At 38.7% G+C, this 16,876-nt stretch overlaps 1 protein-coding gene across 1 annotated transcript in view; it reads left to right on the forward strand.

The window, feature by feature from the left end:
- Nucleotides 1–5,396: 5,396 nt before the first annotated feature.
- Nucleotides 5,397–16,876, forward strand: part of LOC124132355 (adenylosuccinate lyase-like) — a 32,044-nt gene continuing 20,564 nt past the window's right edge. Inside the window, exons 1-7 of the mRNA XM_046496245.2 lie at nucleotides 5,397–5,569; nucleotides 6,466–6,669; nucleotides 7,768–7,812; nucleotides 7,988–8,067; nucleotides 9,434–9,605; nucleotides 10,770–10,816; nucleotides 12,691–12,781. Of these exons, the coding sequence (XP_046352201.1) occupies nucleotides 5,414–5,569; nucleotides 6,466–6,669; nucleotides 7,768–7,812; nucleotides 7,988–8,067; nucleotides 9,434–9,605; nucleotides 10,770–10,816; nucleotides 12,691–12,781 (795 nt within the window). The 5' untranslated portion in view covers nucleotides 5,397–5,413. The remainder of the gene's footprint in view (nucleotides 5,570–6,465; nucleotides 6,670–7,767; nucleotides 7,813–7,987; nucleotides 8,068–9,433; nucleotides 9,606–10,769; nucleotides 10,817–12,690; nucleotides 12,782–16,876) is intronic.

Here is a 16,876-nt window from a genome sequence, read left to right on the forward strand (position 1 = left end):
AAGATGGTCCTATGTCTCTGAAACTATGGTACATCAAAAGATTGTCACAGTCAGATGAACAAGATTGGTGAGCTATGCTGAACAGTATTGAGATAAAACAAAAGAGAGGTGATTTCTATCATTATGGTTAAAACTAGTATGTTTCCATATAAACAGTCGTGAAACCAAATAAACAGTTGTGTACAATCAACCTAGGAAAAAACTTCCCTACATAAATGTATTCCTTGATGAGTAACATACCTGAATACAGTATTTGACTACCGTTGGACTTGGAATATTTAAGGATTTTTTGTTTGTTTGTTTTAAATGGAAACAAAAACGAAACGTGAGAAAAACTTTATGATGATGCGGGTGGTTCCTGAGAATCAAGACTATTCATTTATTTAGCAGTAACAAAATGGATACTTGCACAACGAGGTACAACACATTCTCATGGTCGGCTGGATACAGCGGGATATCAGCAATTGTTAACGGATCACAATGACTCATTCATACACTCTGGAAAACATACTAGGTAAATCTTGCTAGTTCACTGGTAATTATGTTCTAATGCCCAGAACTAATATGGTTTATGGGTGACGGGGAGATTCTTGATCTTGTAATCTGTTTCCGTCTGAGTTGTGAGCACATCTACAATATAGTATATTAATACAGTATACTTACAGTTACAAGCTACCATATAATTACTCAGGTGTATGTAAATGGTAATGTCATAAATAAATAGCTGTTACCCTTCCACCAACAGAATCATATATGGTAAGGGGTCTTATAGTTTAGACACTGGAAGTTGTAAAATCTATAATGAAACGTGGGACGTATTAATATGACTGACAAAACTGAATACCTGATCAGGAACACCATATAGCTATGTTGAAGGGCAGAACATATATAATTATGAACAGTAAGTCCTAAGTACCCCAGATGAATATATTATGGTACAATTATGTTTGTATGCCTTCACAACTGTTTGGTTGGTTGGTTGGTTAGCAGGTAGCAATATTCCAGCTAACAGCATCCTGTTAATAATCGTGTCTGGACCAGATAATCCAGTGATTGTCACACCACTGTCAAGTTATGATGTCATACAATTAAACAAGCAAGTCACCCACCCCGAAATGGGCTTTACACATTGCATGTGGGGTATCGAACGGTGTCTTCCGCCTGATGAGTGAACGCTTTAACCACTGGGCTTAGTAGGCTACACCACCTTTTCTGTAAAGGAGTCTCCCTGATCAGCACCCGGAGTTGACTAGTGTTTCTTGTTGTTTAACACCGAAATAAGCAATAAACCAGCAATATATAACAGTAAACAGTACATAATAAAATCTGGGCCAATTTAACCACACTGAGCCTGATGACCACCCGATTCGGTATTGTCGCCTCCTATGCCACAAGTCCAACAATAATTCTAACCTAATCTGTTTTATATATAATAGGGTTTTCCCTGCCGAAAGAATCTTGGGCAAGCAATAATATTGTAGCATTATACGACCAACGTAACTACGACTATGATCGCGTTAATGGAGTCTGTTTAAGGCACTCTGACATACGTGAGATCACTCACAAACCCAATATGGTGCAGATCGTAGATGTGTATCACGTTTGTGAATCCAAAAAGCATACTCCGGGATTCGAACCCACGATCAGCAATTCCTAGCGTATACAGCTAAGGGACGCAACTCTGCATCGGCTGAGACCTCTGCTCCAACCGCGTCACACCATCATGGATGAAACGAATGTCATTACAGACTCCCAGTGTTTGACATGACTGGCTGATTGTTGTTTAGGTTTGTTTGTATGTTGTTTTACGAAGCACTTTGTGCAAAATTCCAGCAATATATGACGGCGGCCTGTAAATAATCAAGTCTGCAGCAGGCAATTCAGTGATTGATATTGTGAAAAATTAACGATCCACGCTGAGGGGTCGCGATGACACGCTATCAATCAAGTCGCCGTGCCTGACCACCCCATTCATTAAGTCACCCCGGGAGAATCCCCACAGGGAGACAAGCGTGACGAGTGAGTTTATTCGTATATGTGGCCAAAATACCAAAAGTACATGTTTAAAGTAAAGCGTAAATGTTACAATTACCACAACTTAATATATGCTGTACTAGTAACAAAACCATAATATAATATTTGTTCATAAACGAACTGTTCTTTTGCGAAATAATTAATGTAATATTAGAGATAGCGTAAATAGAAGACTTTCATAACCTTTTCATAAGGCCTCATTTTACAGTACTAGGGTAAATATTTAATTCTTATTTTACTTTAATTTATTCCAGGCAAATCTTTAAGGCGTGATGTTCGTCTCCTGTGACATGGTTACGGTATAAGCATGTTTTTTTTCTTTCTTTCTTTTCAGGGATTTATAGAAATCTGGCAGCTCTGATAAACAAATCATAAGAATAAAATCAAAGTTTTCGTAATGATCGGCGTAAGTTTAATGGTGTTATTGCTACCAGATATCTCTCTGACATGATTTGAAGCTTGAAATTCGAATAGTACGTTAAGGAATTGGACTCCCTAATATCGATGTACCACTCATGTTGGTAAATGTCTTTACATCTCTGTTTAAAAAGACACGGGGATAGATCTTTATTTTCGACATCGTGGGAAATCCAGACTTGTCTAAATCCAGACTGGAATAGGATAGTTCGCACAAATGAAACCCAATTAATATCTCCAACATCATCTAATTCCATGAGTAAAACGTAAATGGACACCAGCACAGGTTGCTGGGGACCTGTTGTAACCCATAATCCCCATGATCTAAACACTGAGGTTTCAAAACAACATGCTCGTTATCGGTATATACCAGGGCCGTGGTCATGATAACCCCTTGTAATTGTAACGTTTTGCATGAATGGGGCATTAAAGAGAGAGAGAACGTACAGAAGACCAAAGATGAGATGCATCATAAGCTTTGTTTCTTTGTTTGTTGTTTAACGCCGCACTCAGCAATATTCCAGCTATATGACGGCGTTCTGTAAATAATCTAGTCTGGATCAGATAATCCAGAAATTGATGTCATCAGTATCGATCCACGCAATTGCATCAACCAAGTCAGCGAGCCTGACCACCCGATCCCGTTACGGTTAGTTGCCTCTTACGACCAGCATAGTCATCTTTTACGGCAAGCATGGCTTTTTGAAGACCTATTCTATCCCGGATTTTCACGGGTCGTATCATTAACTCAACCGGTTGTTGTGATTTTCAAGAGTGATTACATAATTATATATAATCATAATATAATCATATGTTTTGTTTGTTTGTTGCTCGACGCCGCACTCCGCAATATTCTAGCAATATGACGGCGGTCTGTATGTGTAAATAATCGAGTCTGGACCAGATAATCCAGTGATTGAAATCATGAGCATCGATCCACGCAATTGGGATGCGAAGACATGCATCAACCAAGTCAGCGAGCCTGACCACCCGATCCCGTTAGTCGCCTCTTACGACAAGCATAGTTGCCTTTTATTTCAAAATGGGTTCCTGAAGACCTATTCTACCCCGGATCTTCACGGGTCTATATAATATGTGATTACATACTCATACACAGGGTATACTAGAAGTTAGGATTAACGTACAAAGTTACAAACAATAATAAACTTATCCTTAAAGGTCAAATGCCCTTCCGACTTCTAAAAGCCTATCAGAGACTTGTGGGATCAAATGCGCTCGTCCGTGTAGCCCATTTAGTGTCTAGATCTAAGCCTTGTTATCATTAATTGCTAGATTCATATACATCACAACAATTGTGTTAGCAGAAAGAAGAAGTTGTTTTTCAATAATATTTATTAAATCTAACACGTTAATTGGGACTGACGCTTTGTCCAGTCATTGGTGGAAGTTCATTTCACAGTCTGACATGACATACCGTATTTCCTCTATTAGACGCCCTGGCTTCTATTTATTTCGGACAAGCCTATATAATATGTGATTACATACTCATACACAGGGTATACTAGAAGTTAGGATTAACGTACAAAGTTACAAACAATAATAAACTTATCCTTAAAGGTCAAATGCCCTTCCGACTTCTAAAAGCCTATCAGAGACTTGTGGGATCAAATGCGCTCGTCCGTGTAGCCCATTTAGTGTCTAGATCTAAGCCTTGTTATCATTAATTGCTAGATTCATATACATCACAACAATTGTGTTAGCAGAAAGAAGAAGTTGTTTTTCAATAATATTTATTAAATCTAACACGTTAATTGGGACTGACGCTTTGTCCAGTCATTGGTGGAAGTTCATTTCACAGTCTGACATGACATACCGTATTTCCTCTATTAGACGCCCTGGCTTCTATTTATTTCGGACAAGCCTTTGACCCGGCGTCAATTAGAGTCCCCGGCTTCTATTAATACCCCCATTTCACTATGACCACGAATGTCCCGTTGTATCAATTGATCGACCGGCGTCAATTAGAGGCCCGGCTTCTATTTTTTGCACTGAACAATTGACCCGGCTTCTATTACAGGCCGGCGTCTAAGAGAGGAAATACGGTATGGTTTTTTTTCGCATTTGGCTTGTTCCGACTACTCACGTTAATATAGGCGTCTTTGATTCAATCATGAATAAATACATTTCAATAAACATATTTAACTAGGCATTTATAATATTATAATATATTCTGATATGGTCATGAAAATTATGCTTTCGATTTATGGTATGAATACTTTAGTACCAATAATGAAACTCCGACGTTAAATTGGTTTTGCATCTCTATTTGGCCTTCTAAGCGTTATTCGCGAATTTTCTTGTCGATGTACATATATTATGAGGAAAGGTGGACTAACATCTAGTCTCTGAATTGAACATATTTTACAGAAGAAACTATTTGTTAAATTATGGTTGTTAAATATAATAAATAGGAGCCCAGAGATACTGCAGTAAACTAGACTTGCCAAATAGTATAGACTTGCATGGGCTGTATTGGATATATTTGTTTCAGGGTACGTGTGACAGGCTAAAGTAAAAGGTACAATGGCAGCTTTGTCGGGCAATAAAACACTTCTTAATCCCTTTCAGCGCCTCTCCCCCCGACACCATTTGATACCATGTCCTGGGTTTCAAATGGTTGTTCTGTGTCAGGTAGTGCCCTATGATGATGAACACTGGTTAGCTCAGGTTTCAATCTAATCAACCCTGGTTGCCAGAGATGTGGTAAACCCGTAAAATCAGTTGACTTAGGTCACTCAAATTTTAATAATCAAACGCACGTAGTATATATTTTTATCATTTTGTTTTGGTTTGATAAATAAAACATAAGGCAAAGAAAGTGACGTTTCAACGATTTGGATCAATTTAGAAATTAATTTAGACCCACATTTCGCTCCTGGGTAAATTTGACCATCTTCAAACAAATATTAGTCGAAAGACTTGAAGGCAGTCTAGAACAAACATGGCGGCCACCAAGCATGTTTCCGATGTTCATCTCAAGTACAACACCCCGCTTGTTTCAAGATATGCCAGTCAGGAAATGGTGTATAACTTTAGTGACAAAAAGAAATTTTCAACTTGGAGACAGCTGTGGTTGTGGTTAGCTAAAGCTGAACAGGTGAATGAAATATTTACTGGCCTCGTCCACATCCCGCTCATTTCACTATTTTTCAGTATTATTCTTTGACAATGAAAGTTTATCTAAGTGTAATACCTTGTCAGTTAATGTTTACAATCGCAGCTATCAATGTTGATTTGCTAAATTTATTTGGCGAAACCCAAACAGAAGAGACGCCATTTAAATATGTAGCATTTAATATGTAGACTTGCTCACGACGGAAGCTGCACATAACGGCGCTAGTAAAACTCCATGCAGCGATAAATCCACCATCAAGAATGTAGTGGGAGGTAGTTCGCGTCGCGGTGGAGCGAATGGTGTCATATATTTTTAAGCAAGGCTATTATGATACAGTGACCAGTGGGAACCATGGCTTTTAAATGTATATTATTATGATATGCATTCTTGACTGATTTTTCTTCATAGTTTGTTACAAAATATATATGAAACAAAGTATCAACATTCAGTTAATATTTATCATTTAAATTTTTTTTAAATTCACAAAACATTCCACTGTGGAGATAATAGCAATGTTATTCCAATAAAAAAATTGTAAACAGGCCTGTCACAGAGGAAGTGTGACCTGGATAAATAATGCAGTACATTTATTTTGAAGTGACAGATTGTGATTTTAGTTCATTCATGTAGAAAGATCCAGAAACAGGATCAATAGTATTCAATACCATGGAAGAGACAGGCGTTTGGAGATAGGTTCTGTATCTGGAGTATACATTCTTTCAAAAGTTGAATTATATCATCTGGGATCCATGTTGTGAAATGTATTACCTTCCATGACAATGTGTTTATCTCATCTTCATCTTTATGCTAAATATTCTCAGTATTTGATTATTTGTGTTATATTGTGAGATTTTATATTTAATTGTGTTGTTTTCCAGCAACTTGGTTTGAACATCACCGATGAGCAGCTCTCCGAGATGGGGAGTAACCTGGAGAATATTGACTTTGATATGGCTGCGGAGCAGGAGAAACGAGTCCGCCACGATGTCATGGCTCATGTCCACACTTTTGCTGCTTGCTGCCCTAAATCAGCTCCAATCATACACCTCGGGGCCACCTCGGCCTATGTGGGAGACAATACTGTGAGCAATGACGTTTACCCTTTGTTTGCCGACCCGTGAAAATCCGGGGTAGAATAGGTCTTCATCAACCCATGCTTGCTGTAAAAGGCGACTATGCTTGTTGTAAGAGGCCACTAAAGGGATCGGGTGGTCAGGCTTGCTGACTTGGTTGATGCATGTCATCAATCCCAATTGCGTGGACCGATGCTCATGATATCAATCACTGGATTGTCTTGTCCAGACTCGATTATTTACAGACCGCCGTCATATAGCTGGAATATTGCTGAGTGCGGCGTTAAACAACAAAACAACCAACAACCAACCCTTTGTTTGCCTGTGTCCTGGGTAACTATGGACGGTAGCCATGTTTCAATGCCACGGTTTGGGTTATAATTGGTCTTCAGCAACCAGTTAGTGGCGAATAACGGGATTGGGTGGTCAGGCTTACTGATTTGGTAGATGCATGTCATATCCCAAATGTGTAGATTGATGCTCATGACGTCAGTCACTGGATTGTCTGATCCAGATTATATAGCTGGAATATTGCTTTGTACGGTGTTAAACAACAATCATACAAACACTACCATGATTACTGTGTGTATATGATTGCTTGATTCAAGTGGAGAGTTCACATAAAAATGTACATTATAAGGGTTACCATATTCAACGTAATAAGCGCCCCGCTCTAATATGCGCCCACCTCACGAGGATATTTGCTGATATTTTGGCTAGTGAACAATTGCAATTAGCACCCCTTCCGATTGATCAATGTACACAAGACTTATTTATTCGTGTATAATATGCACTTGTGTGTTATATGCACCCTAAATCACGGACAATTAAATTCTGGAAAAATATATCTGTGTATAATGCGCACAGACTTTTCTTTTGTATCATTTCAGGCTATCAGCATAAACCAGTAAAACCACGAAATTTACGATCTTTCAACTCTTTCACCAAAATCATATTCTAATAAGAGACCCCTATTTCTAATTTTGAGAGACCCCTGGGCGCTTATTATGTCGAAGATGGTAAGTGTTTTGACATGATTTTGAAAAAAATGCCTATGATAAACTTCATATGATCATTTAACATGTTATGTATTGTATGCTATTTCAGGATTTGATAGCCATTAGGGATGGTTTCAAAATCCTCCTCCCAAAGGTATGTGCACATATTTCTGTTCAATTTATCTAACAAAATTTTAAATATGATAAAAAACGATATAAAACACATATGATAGATTATAATACTTCAGCAGATGGACTTGACAAATAAGTAAATATTATTACTACAGCTGTGTCATTAGTTTCAGTACTATAAACCTATTTGTTGTCAGCTTGCTCGATGTATTGAGAGACTGTCAAAGTTTGCAAGGGAACACAAAGCCCTGCCATGCCTGGGTTATACCCATCTTCAGTAAGTATATTTGTAAACGCGGTGGCACAGCGACCACTTATATAAGTATATTTGTAAACACGGTGGCACAGCGATCACTTATATAAGTATATTTGTAAACGCGTTGGCACAGCAATCACTTAGTACTGTCACAACTAGATTGGCTGTCTTTTCTGACTAGGTTATCCATTTGTTTTACAAGTAATATTTTAAGAGGTGTAATGTATGTGCAATCTTTTCGAGTCCTATTTGCATCAATATGTCCCTAGCTATAACAAAGCAGGGTTTTCATTTTGAAAACATTCTAAATGTTCCAACACACTCAAGCAAATTTTATTTTAGGATGTCCACTTCAGTGTGTTAAGATCTCTTTATTTTATCTAAGATAGGTGTTTCTAAAATAGTTATTATTTAATGTAACTTTTCAAATGAAAAGAAATGAGTGTTGGTGTGAGTTTTCTTGTGCCAGGTGCACCTGTCATATCTTCCCGAGGGGGTACGGGTGGCCCAGTCGTCTAAGGCGCCGCGATTCGCAGTGCAGAGTTGCGTCCCTTGTGGGTTCGAATCCCGGTTCGCCCCGATTATGTTTCTAGGTTTGTCAGCACCATACCCGTGCTTGTGGGTTTCACAGAAGTGGTAAACGTCTGAGACCTGCATCACTTCGGGCTTTCCTCCTACATTAAGCTGACACGCCGCGATATAACTGGAATAGTGTTAAAAGCGGCATTAAACCCAACTCACTCACATATCTTCCCGAGGCAAGGGTGTTAACTGACTATAAACACCCCATTCCCACCCTTGCACAATCAAAATTGTGTAACGAATTAGACATCCGGTTCGTAAACAACATGGATTTCAGCATGCAGATTTCGGTCGACTGCAGGATTTGCAAAGCATATGTACCGGTACCTCAAACTGGGCGTCAACAGATGTTTTGCAAATCTTTTCATGTTATATAATCAAGGTGCTCCAGTGATTTGATGCATTTTGTGAGGTAGGACCCATTTTACAATATAGATCTTTGATTATCAATCATATTGTCTTGACTGGGCACCACCATTTTGTTTGAAGCAAAAACAAGTGATAGGAGTGATTGAATCTGATTGGTCAATAGGAGGGACATAGAAGGGACATAACTCATAATAGCCACTGGTGGCGCTACAATAGAGCCGGGAAATTCCAGCTTAGTTCGGCAAGGGTGGAAACTGGACTTTTATAGTCAGGTAACTCCCTTGCCTCGGGAAATTGACTTGTCATGATCCATGCTAAATTCACACTTTACATGGGGGCATATAGCAAACTATTCACTGCTTGATAGTTTCACTAAAAGTCCAGTTAAGAGTAAATATCCTTGAAGCTGTTTAATCCTTTGTGACCCTGTCATCAGACCTGCACAGTTGACAACCGTGGGGAAACGGGCGTGTCTGTGGATACAGGATCTACTCATGGATCTCCGCAACCTCCAGCGTGCACTCAGTGACCTTCGATTCAGAGGGGTCAAGGGCACCACGGGCACACAGGCTAGCTTTCTTGCGCTGTTCGATGGAGATGAGAGTAAGGTTTGTACAACAGTGTTATCAATGTGAAGCAAACATAGAAACCAAACGTGAATAAATTGATAAAATCTTTGCAGAAATATAAAAACAAATTAGACTGAAAATACATGATTGGATGGGGTCAGGAGTGAAATACACAATGGGAGCATGTCAAACGAAGAAGCAATGTGTAACACACACTCTTTAACAGAAAGAAATGAAGACCTAGACAAAATCTCTCATGTTGACACCGCCTCAATGGTTTTTAGTGGATAGAGTGTCTGCCTGGAAGTCGGAAGGTCATTGTTTGATCACTGGTCACATCATACTAAAACATGCTGAAAGGAATACTTGTTACCCTGCCTGGCGCTTGAGCATTTAGGGGATAAAACAAGGACTGGTTTGGTCGGGGTCAGTGTACTGTGTCTGAGTGGGGCATCCATGTTAAGACTGTGGCATGGTACCTCAGTGGGCTCAGATTGCATAAAACCATTAGTCAAGACTAGTGCTGTGTAAGCATGTTACTAAGTGCAGTATTCTTGAATGCAATGTTAAACCCCATGTCACCAATCTTCTCATGTGGACCCTTTGGGACAGTCTGGAACCAGGGGTGTGACCATATCATGCCTGTCTCTGTATCATGCCTTTCTCTGTATCATGCCTTTCTCTGTATCATGTCTTTCTCTGTACAGACTACCCGTGAAGATCCAGGAAGAATAGGTCTTCACCAACCCATGCTTGCTGTGAAATGCGACTGCTTGTCGTAAGGATCGGGATCGGGTGGTCAGGCTCGCTGACTTGGTTGATGCATGTCATCGTTCCCAATCGTGTGGATCAATGCTCATGATGTCAATCACTGGATTGTCTGGTCCAGACTCGATTATTTACAGACCGCCGTCATATGGCTGGAATATCTCTGAGTGCGGCGTTAAACAACAAACAAAATAACACAAATCTGTACAGATAATGTCAGAACAGCAGAGAGAACCCTAGGGGATTCGGAGATTGAAGTAGTATCGTCTATCGTATTGTCCTATGAAAACTCACGATGCACGGGTGCACCGATGTATCGTTTCATCCTACTACATTCTTGCATATATTCTTATACTTTTATCTAATACAGACACACAATGAATGGAAACACACGAAGAGAGAGTTTTCTACATGATCATACTGCTTATTTCACAGGTGACCCAACTTGATGACTTGGTAACACAGGCAGCAGGTTTTACCAGGTAGTAAATCTCATCACTCATGTTGTGTTAACAGTTTCATCATACTTACACTTGCAACTGTATAATATGTAACAGTGTAATATTAGTATTAGTGGTGTAACAATATGTAGTAGTGTAATATCTGTGTTTGTTGTGTAACATTATGTAACAGTGTAATATCTGTGTTTGTTGTGTAACAATATGTAACAGTAAAATATCAGTGTTGTACCAATGTGTAACAGTGTAATATTAGTGTTAGTAGTGTAAAAATATGTAACAGTGTAATATTCGTGTTAGTGGTGTAACAATATGTAACAGTGTAATATTCGTGTTAGTGGTGTAACAATATGTTACAGTGTAATATTAGTGTTAGTGGTGTAACAATATGTAACAGTGTAATATTAGTGTTAGTGGTGTAACAATATGTTACAGTGTAATATTAGTGTTAGTGGTGTAACAATATGTTACAGTGTAATATTAGTGTTAGTGGTGTAACAATATGTAACAGTGTAATATTAGTGTTAGTGGTGTAACAATATGTTACAGTGTAGTATTAGTGTTAGTGTTGTACCAACATGTAACAGTGTAATATTAGTGTTAGTGGTGTAACAATATGTAACAGTGTGAGATCAGTGTTACTGGTGTAACAATATGTAACAGTGTAATATTAGTGTTAGTAGTGTAAAAATATGTAACAGTGTGAGATCAGTGTTACTGGTGTAACAATATGTAACAGTGTAATATTAGTGTTATAAGTGTAACAATATGTTACAGTGTAATATCAGTGTTTGTAGTGTAACAATATGTAACAGTGTAATATCCATGCTGGTTATGTGACAATATGTAACAGTGTAGTATCAGTGTTAGTGGTGTAACAATATGTAACAGTGTAATGTCAGTGTTGCTGGTGTAACAATATGTAACCGTGTAATATTAGTGTTATAAGTGTAACAATATGTTACAGTGTAAAATCAGTGTTTGTAGTGTAACAATATGTAACAGTGTAATATCTGTGTTGGTGGTGTAACAATATGTAACAGTGTAAAATCAATGTTAGCGGTGTAACAATATGTAACAGTGTTATCTCAGTGTTGGTGGTGTAACAATTTGTAATAGTGTAATATCAGTGTTGGTGGTGTAACAATATGTAATATTCAACCATGAATTTGAAATTTACTTGATTCTGTTTGGTCATTCAGAGGCTTTAAATCACAATAAGCCCCCTCTGATTGAAACAGCTGGTTTGACGGCCGCACCACCGCGGAAGCTAATATTCATAGAATAGTTCTATTTTCAGTCATTGTCGGTAGGCATGTTTTAATAATTATATCTACAATTACAGGTTACAAAAGTCAAAGGTGCGGTTACTAAAATATTCAAAGGATGTGTGGCAATACATTTTGTGCAGAAAGCACGACAGAAATCTACAATGTAGAGCTAGGTTACCTGTAGATTTAACCGCGCTAAGCTTAACAATTGAAACCTCATGCTGCGCGTTCGGTTCCAAATTCAATTTAGCAGGGTTAAATCTACAGGTAACCTAGCTCTACATTGAAAACACAGTAGGTTTATCTCCTAAGTGTAATGTCAGTGTTGGTGGTGTAACAATATGTAAAAGTGTAATATCAGTGTTAATGGTGTAAACGTGTAATATCCAATAGGATGACATGATACATTTACAAGCCCTTTCAATCACGCAAGCAGTACAACAAATGTTGATTTGTCTTAATGTACACAGGAAGTACAGTAGCCATCTGGGCTATATTGTCAGGCTAAAGATGGGAGCGTGATTACAAACTTGTGGAAGTATATTATATTTGCAATGAATGTCAGCACCCAGCGATGTATGTGTACAGTACTGCACACAAGTAAGTGTCACACCTTGTACTTTGCAGCCGCTTCCTGATCTGTGGTCAGACATACAGCAGGAAGGTGGACATTGACTGTGTCAGTACGCTGTCCAGTCTAGGGGCTTCTGTCCATAAGGTACGTAGTCACAGTTGACCTATAGTAACACTTAGCTTGATTATGTGCAAATACGTTACTTTGCAAAAGTTATCTCGTATCGTAAAATATCTCAATCTCATTAAAATCAGATCTTAGTTCTCGCTATGCTAAACAAAGATCTGAGGACATCGCAATAAGGGTCACGTCAGAACGACCTTTCATCCAACGAATCAGAGCGTCGCTTACCAGATCATGAAAGTGACAGTTGGAATGTGTTTACTAATCATGCAACCTAGGCCATCTATAAACCATTCCAGAATGTTCTTCTAATCAGTTTTAATTTTTTTAATTGAGAATATGTCAAAATATGTTTCGAAGCGTAGTCGCCAGTTTGAAACTAGTGTCGTAAAGCTCAAGAAAGCTGCCTTCTGATTGGCTGATTTTGATTTCTTGTCAGTCATTTCATTGGTCGGTCAAAATTCGCTAAAGGTCGTTCTGACGCGACCCATAATGGGATGTCCTCAGATCTTTGTTTAGCGGCAGCGAAAACTAAGATCTGATTTTAATGAGATTGTAAAATATCTTTGCAAACAATTTCAATAAAATGTTCCAAGTCATCGTAATTCACAAACTTTGCATTCAAAAACAAACTTGAAACTTTAATTTAGTCTAATATATACAATTTCAACCTATTGTGATGTAGGTCAGTGTGCCCGTGGTGATTGATGTTGACCGAATTTTACAATGTCCGGTTTGCACTATTTCAAATCGGACATTTTGCAGTCACAATCGGACAAGTCCGGCGCACAGACCGATTTCTGAATCCCTGCTTTAAAGAGATAATGATGCAATTGCCTGATCCTGATTTATTGAATTAACTTTCCTTGGGTCAAAGCTATGTCCCTGACATATAGACATAACAAGGAAGGAGCATTGTATTTTTTTATCTATCTCCCTAGATGACTGACACCACTACTGTTGATTGCCTTATGAAGCCAGTCACATCCATCTTCCCGAGGCAAGGGCGTTAACTGACTTTGAAAGTTCAGTTTCCAACCTTGCCGAACTAGGCTGGAATTCCAGGGCTCGATTGTAGCGCCACCAGTTGTTATTACGAGTCATGTCCCTTCTAAGCCCCTCCTATGGGACAATTAGATTCCACCTCTCGTATCACTTGCATTCGTTTCAAACAAAATAGCCCAGTCAAGACGATGTGATCGATAATCCACATCTTTATTGTGATAAAACAGGTCTTACATCGCAAAGTGCATCAAATCATGTGAGCAACTTGATTGAAAACATGAAAAGATTTGGAAAATATCTGTTGACAAGCAGTTGGCGGTGCACATGCATTGCATATCCTGCAATAGACCAAAATCTGCATGACAGTTTACGAACCGTATTTCGATTTCGTTGCGCGATTTTGATTGGACTATGCATAGACTCGTTAGTCCAGCCAAAATATAACTCCATAATACCGGCCTAGCTCGGCAAGGGTGGAAGCAGTTAACTCTCTTGCCTCGGGAAGATGATCACTTCAAACTACATGGGGAAAAACTAGGGCTGGGACGGGTAACTCGGGTAGTAAATTTGGACTCGTCCCAGCCCTAGGAAAGACCCACTTACATTCTTCATCACTCTGAGTGGAATCTTCAACCATCTTTGTCTTTGATATTTTTGGATAAAACACACTGTCCCCACACACTGGGCCAAACTGATAGTGGATCAAAGCACGGGGGATTGTCTCTAAATCTGGTATTCAAAAGTAGTATCACAAATTACAGGAGAATGTGTCCCACATACCAAAATAGTCCGTACCATACCCTGTTTAATTTTGGAACTTGCCCGGCAGTAATGTTCACAAAGCTTTAAAATTGGGGAGACTTTTAAGCTAACAACCAAAAACAAGGCAAACTGGAACAATTCGGCATACAATAGCTTAAATTGCAAGACTCGTGACACAAACTGAAGTACATGAAGACATTCTGAAACATTGTCACACAAACCGTCTGTAAACCAAGTAGTATACTACTCAAAAGAAGTTAAGTAACACCCATTTCAGGTGTTCACTTACTTCTTTTGAGTAATATATTAAAAAGGCTGGCTTCACCACTTTCCATGACCCATGTATGTTGATTGTTGTTGAACTGCCGTTTGTCATGGTGTGGCCAATACACTGACTGCCATGTTGTCCAGGGCACAACAATCCAAGGGAGGTCACTCTAGATACAATGTGGCACCTGTTGGAAGCTGATTTTTGATGATAATGATTGTCAGGTTGTTGGATGTTCTTTGCTTATTAAAGTGAAAACATATAAGTTTAAATTCTGTTGGCAAACTGATGAAAACAAATTGGTTTGCAAATTATCTGTGAGACATTTTACTCATTTGTCAGACAGCTTTGATTTACCCAGAAAACGAAGACAGATTTCTGATGTTTTAGTACATTGTTTTCATAGCTGTCCAGATCCCTAAGCTGAAGTTCAACATTAACAGGGCTGTAATGACTCACTGAAATATGCATCTTCCTGAGGAAAGGGACTGTAAAAGTCCACTTTATAAGATATATTAATATTGATCTTATTTTGACCTTATTACAGTGTCATAAATTTTTATCCTCTGGCATATAATGAGGGGGTTATGGTCAGCATCTGGTCTGTCAGTCCGTCCATCCGTCTGTATTTAGTTTCCGGAGCATTACTTGAAAACCGTGAAATATTTTCATCCAAACTTGGTACATGTACATGTATTAACCAGAGACTAACCACAAGTTAGACTTGGCTGAAATGCAGGTAGGTGTTGTTTCCGGAGGAGAACTGAAAACTATTCAACACTTTGTCATCCAAACTTGGTACATGTATTAATCAGGGACTGAAGTGGTGCCTTTTGCTATTTAGGAATTTCATTTTTTAAAATATTTTCCCATTTCCATGGCAACAAGTTATACTTTGACTCATATCTCCAAAACTAATAGGTACTCTTTCTAGAAACTGTGCCCACACAGAGACCAGGTTCTCAACTAGGGTCTTTTGCTATTTAGGGATTATTAGAAACCCTTTTTTTTCATTTCCATTGCAACAAGTTTGACTTTGATTCTGATCATATTGATTTAAATAAAAGTTCTGACTCCAAATTCCATGGTATTGTTTTGATAGCTCAATAATTACTCTTTTATACAGACAGACAGATAATATAAAAAGTCTCTCATCAATTTGGACTAAAGTAACAGTCAGGTGTCTTGTTCTTTTGAATTTGTCGGGGCCAGGGGGATTTGTCGTCTTCTGACAACTCTGGTCCTTTTCTTAAACTGCTGTAAATTGCCCCTGCTTTAGTGTTGTTGTAATACATTGATGAATAGACCACTATTACAAAGAGTTGCTTGTCAGAGTTTTGAAAATGTCTTGATGCTAGAGCAGAGCACCAAACCTGTCATTGAGAATGACCTGAATCTTGGCACACGTTTTCTTGTCCGCTTGAAGAGCGTTCCGCAACTTGCCATTTTTGTATATTGTACAGGGAGCTGCCATTTCATTTGAAGCAAATGCAAGTGATATGAGGGGTGGAATCTGATTGGTCAATGGGAGGGACATTGAAGGGACATAACTCGTAATAGCTACTGGTGGCGCTAAGATTAAGCCCAGAAATTCCAGCCTACTTCAGCAAGGGTGGAAACATGACTTTTACAGTCAGTTAACTCCCTTGCCTCGGGAAGATGAGCATTTCAGGGTTTAGATAAAAATGTTATAACTATTGTTTAAAAAAATAGAAATGCATGTACTTTCTATTCAATTACCCACAATTCCAATAGGCTTTTCAGAAAGCTATCACAAGTAGACCACGGATGTCTGCCGTGGAATGACATGATTTGTAGCTGTGTCTCATGACAACCCTTTCCATTACTTCATCTGCTTCTTTACATCATGTGATATGTACTTGTGACCCAACTGGAGACTGGGGGCCTTGGCTGATTGCTGACATCGTACCCGACAGCATGGATCATTGTTCCCAATATGAATCACTGGATTGTCTGGTCCAGACTCGATTATTTACAGACCGCTCCCATATAACTGGAATATTGCTGTGTGCGGCGTTAAACAATAAACAAAAGAATACTTGCAACCATCTGGAGAAACT

Source organism: Haliotis rufescens, unplaced genomic scaffold (assembly GCF_023055435.1).
Source record: "Haliotis rufescens isolate VD_foot unplaced genomic scaffold, xgHalRufe1.0.p SCAF_20, whole genome shotgun sequence".
Lineage (NCBI taxonomy): Eukaryota > Metazoa > Mollusca > Gastropoda > Lepetellida > Haliotidae > Haliotis > Haliotis rufescens.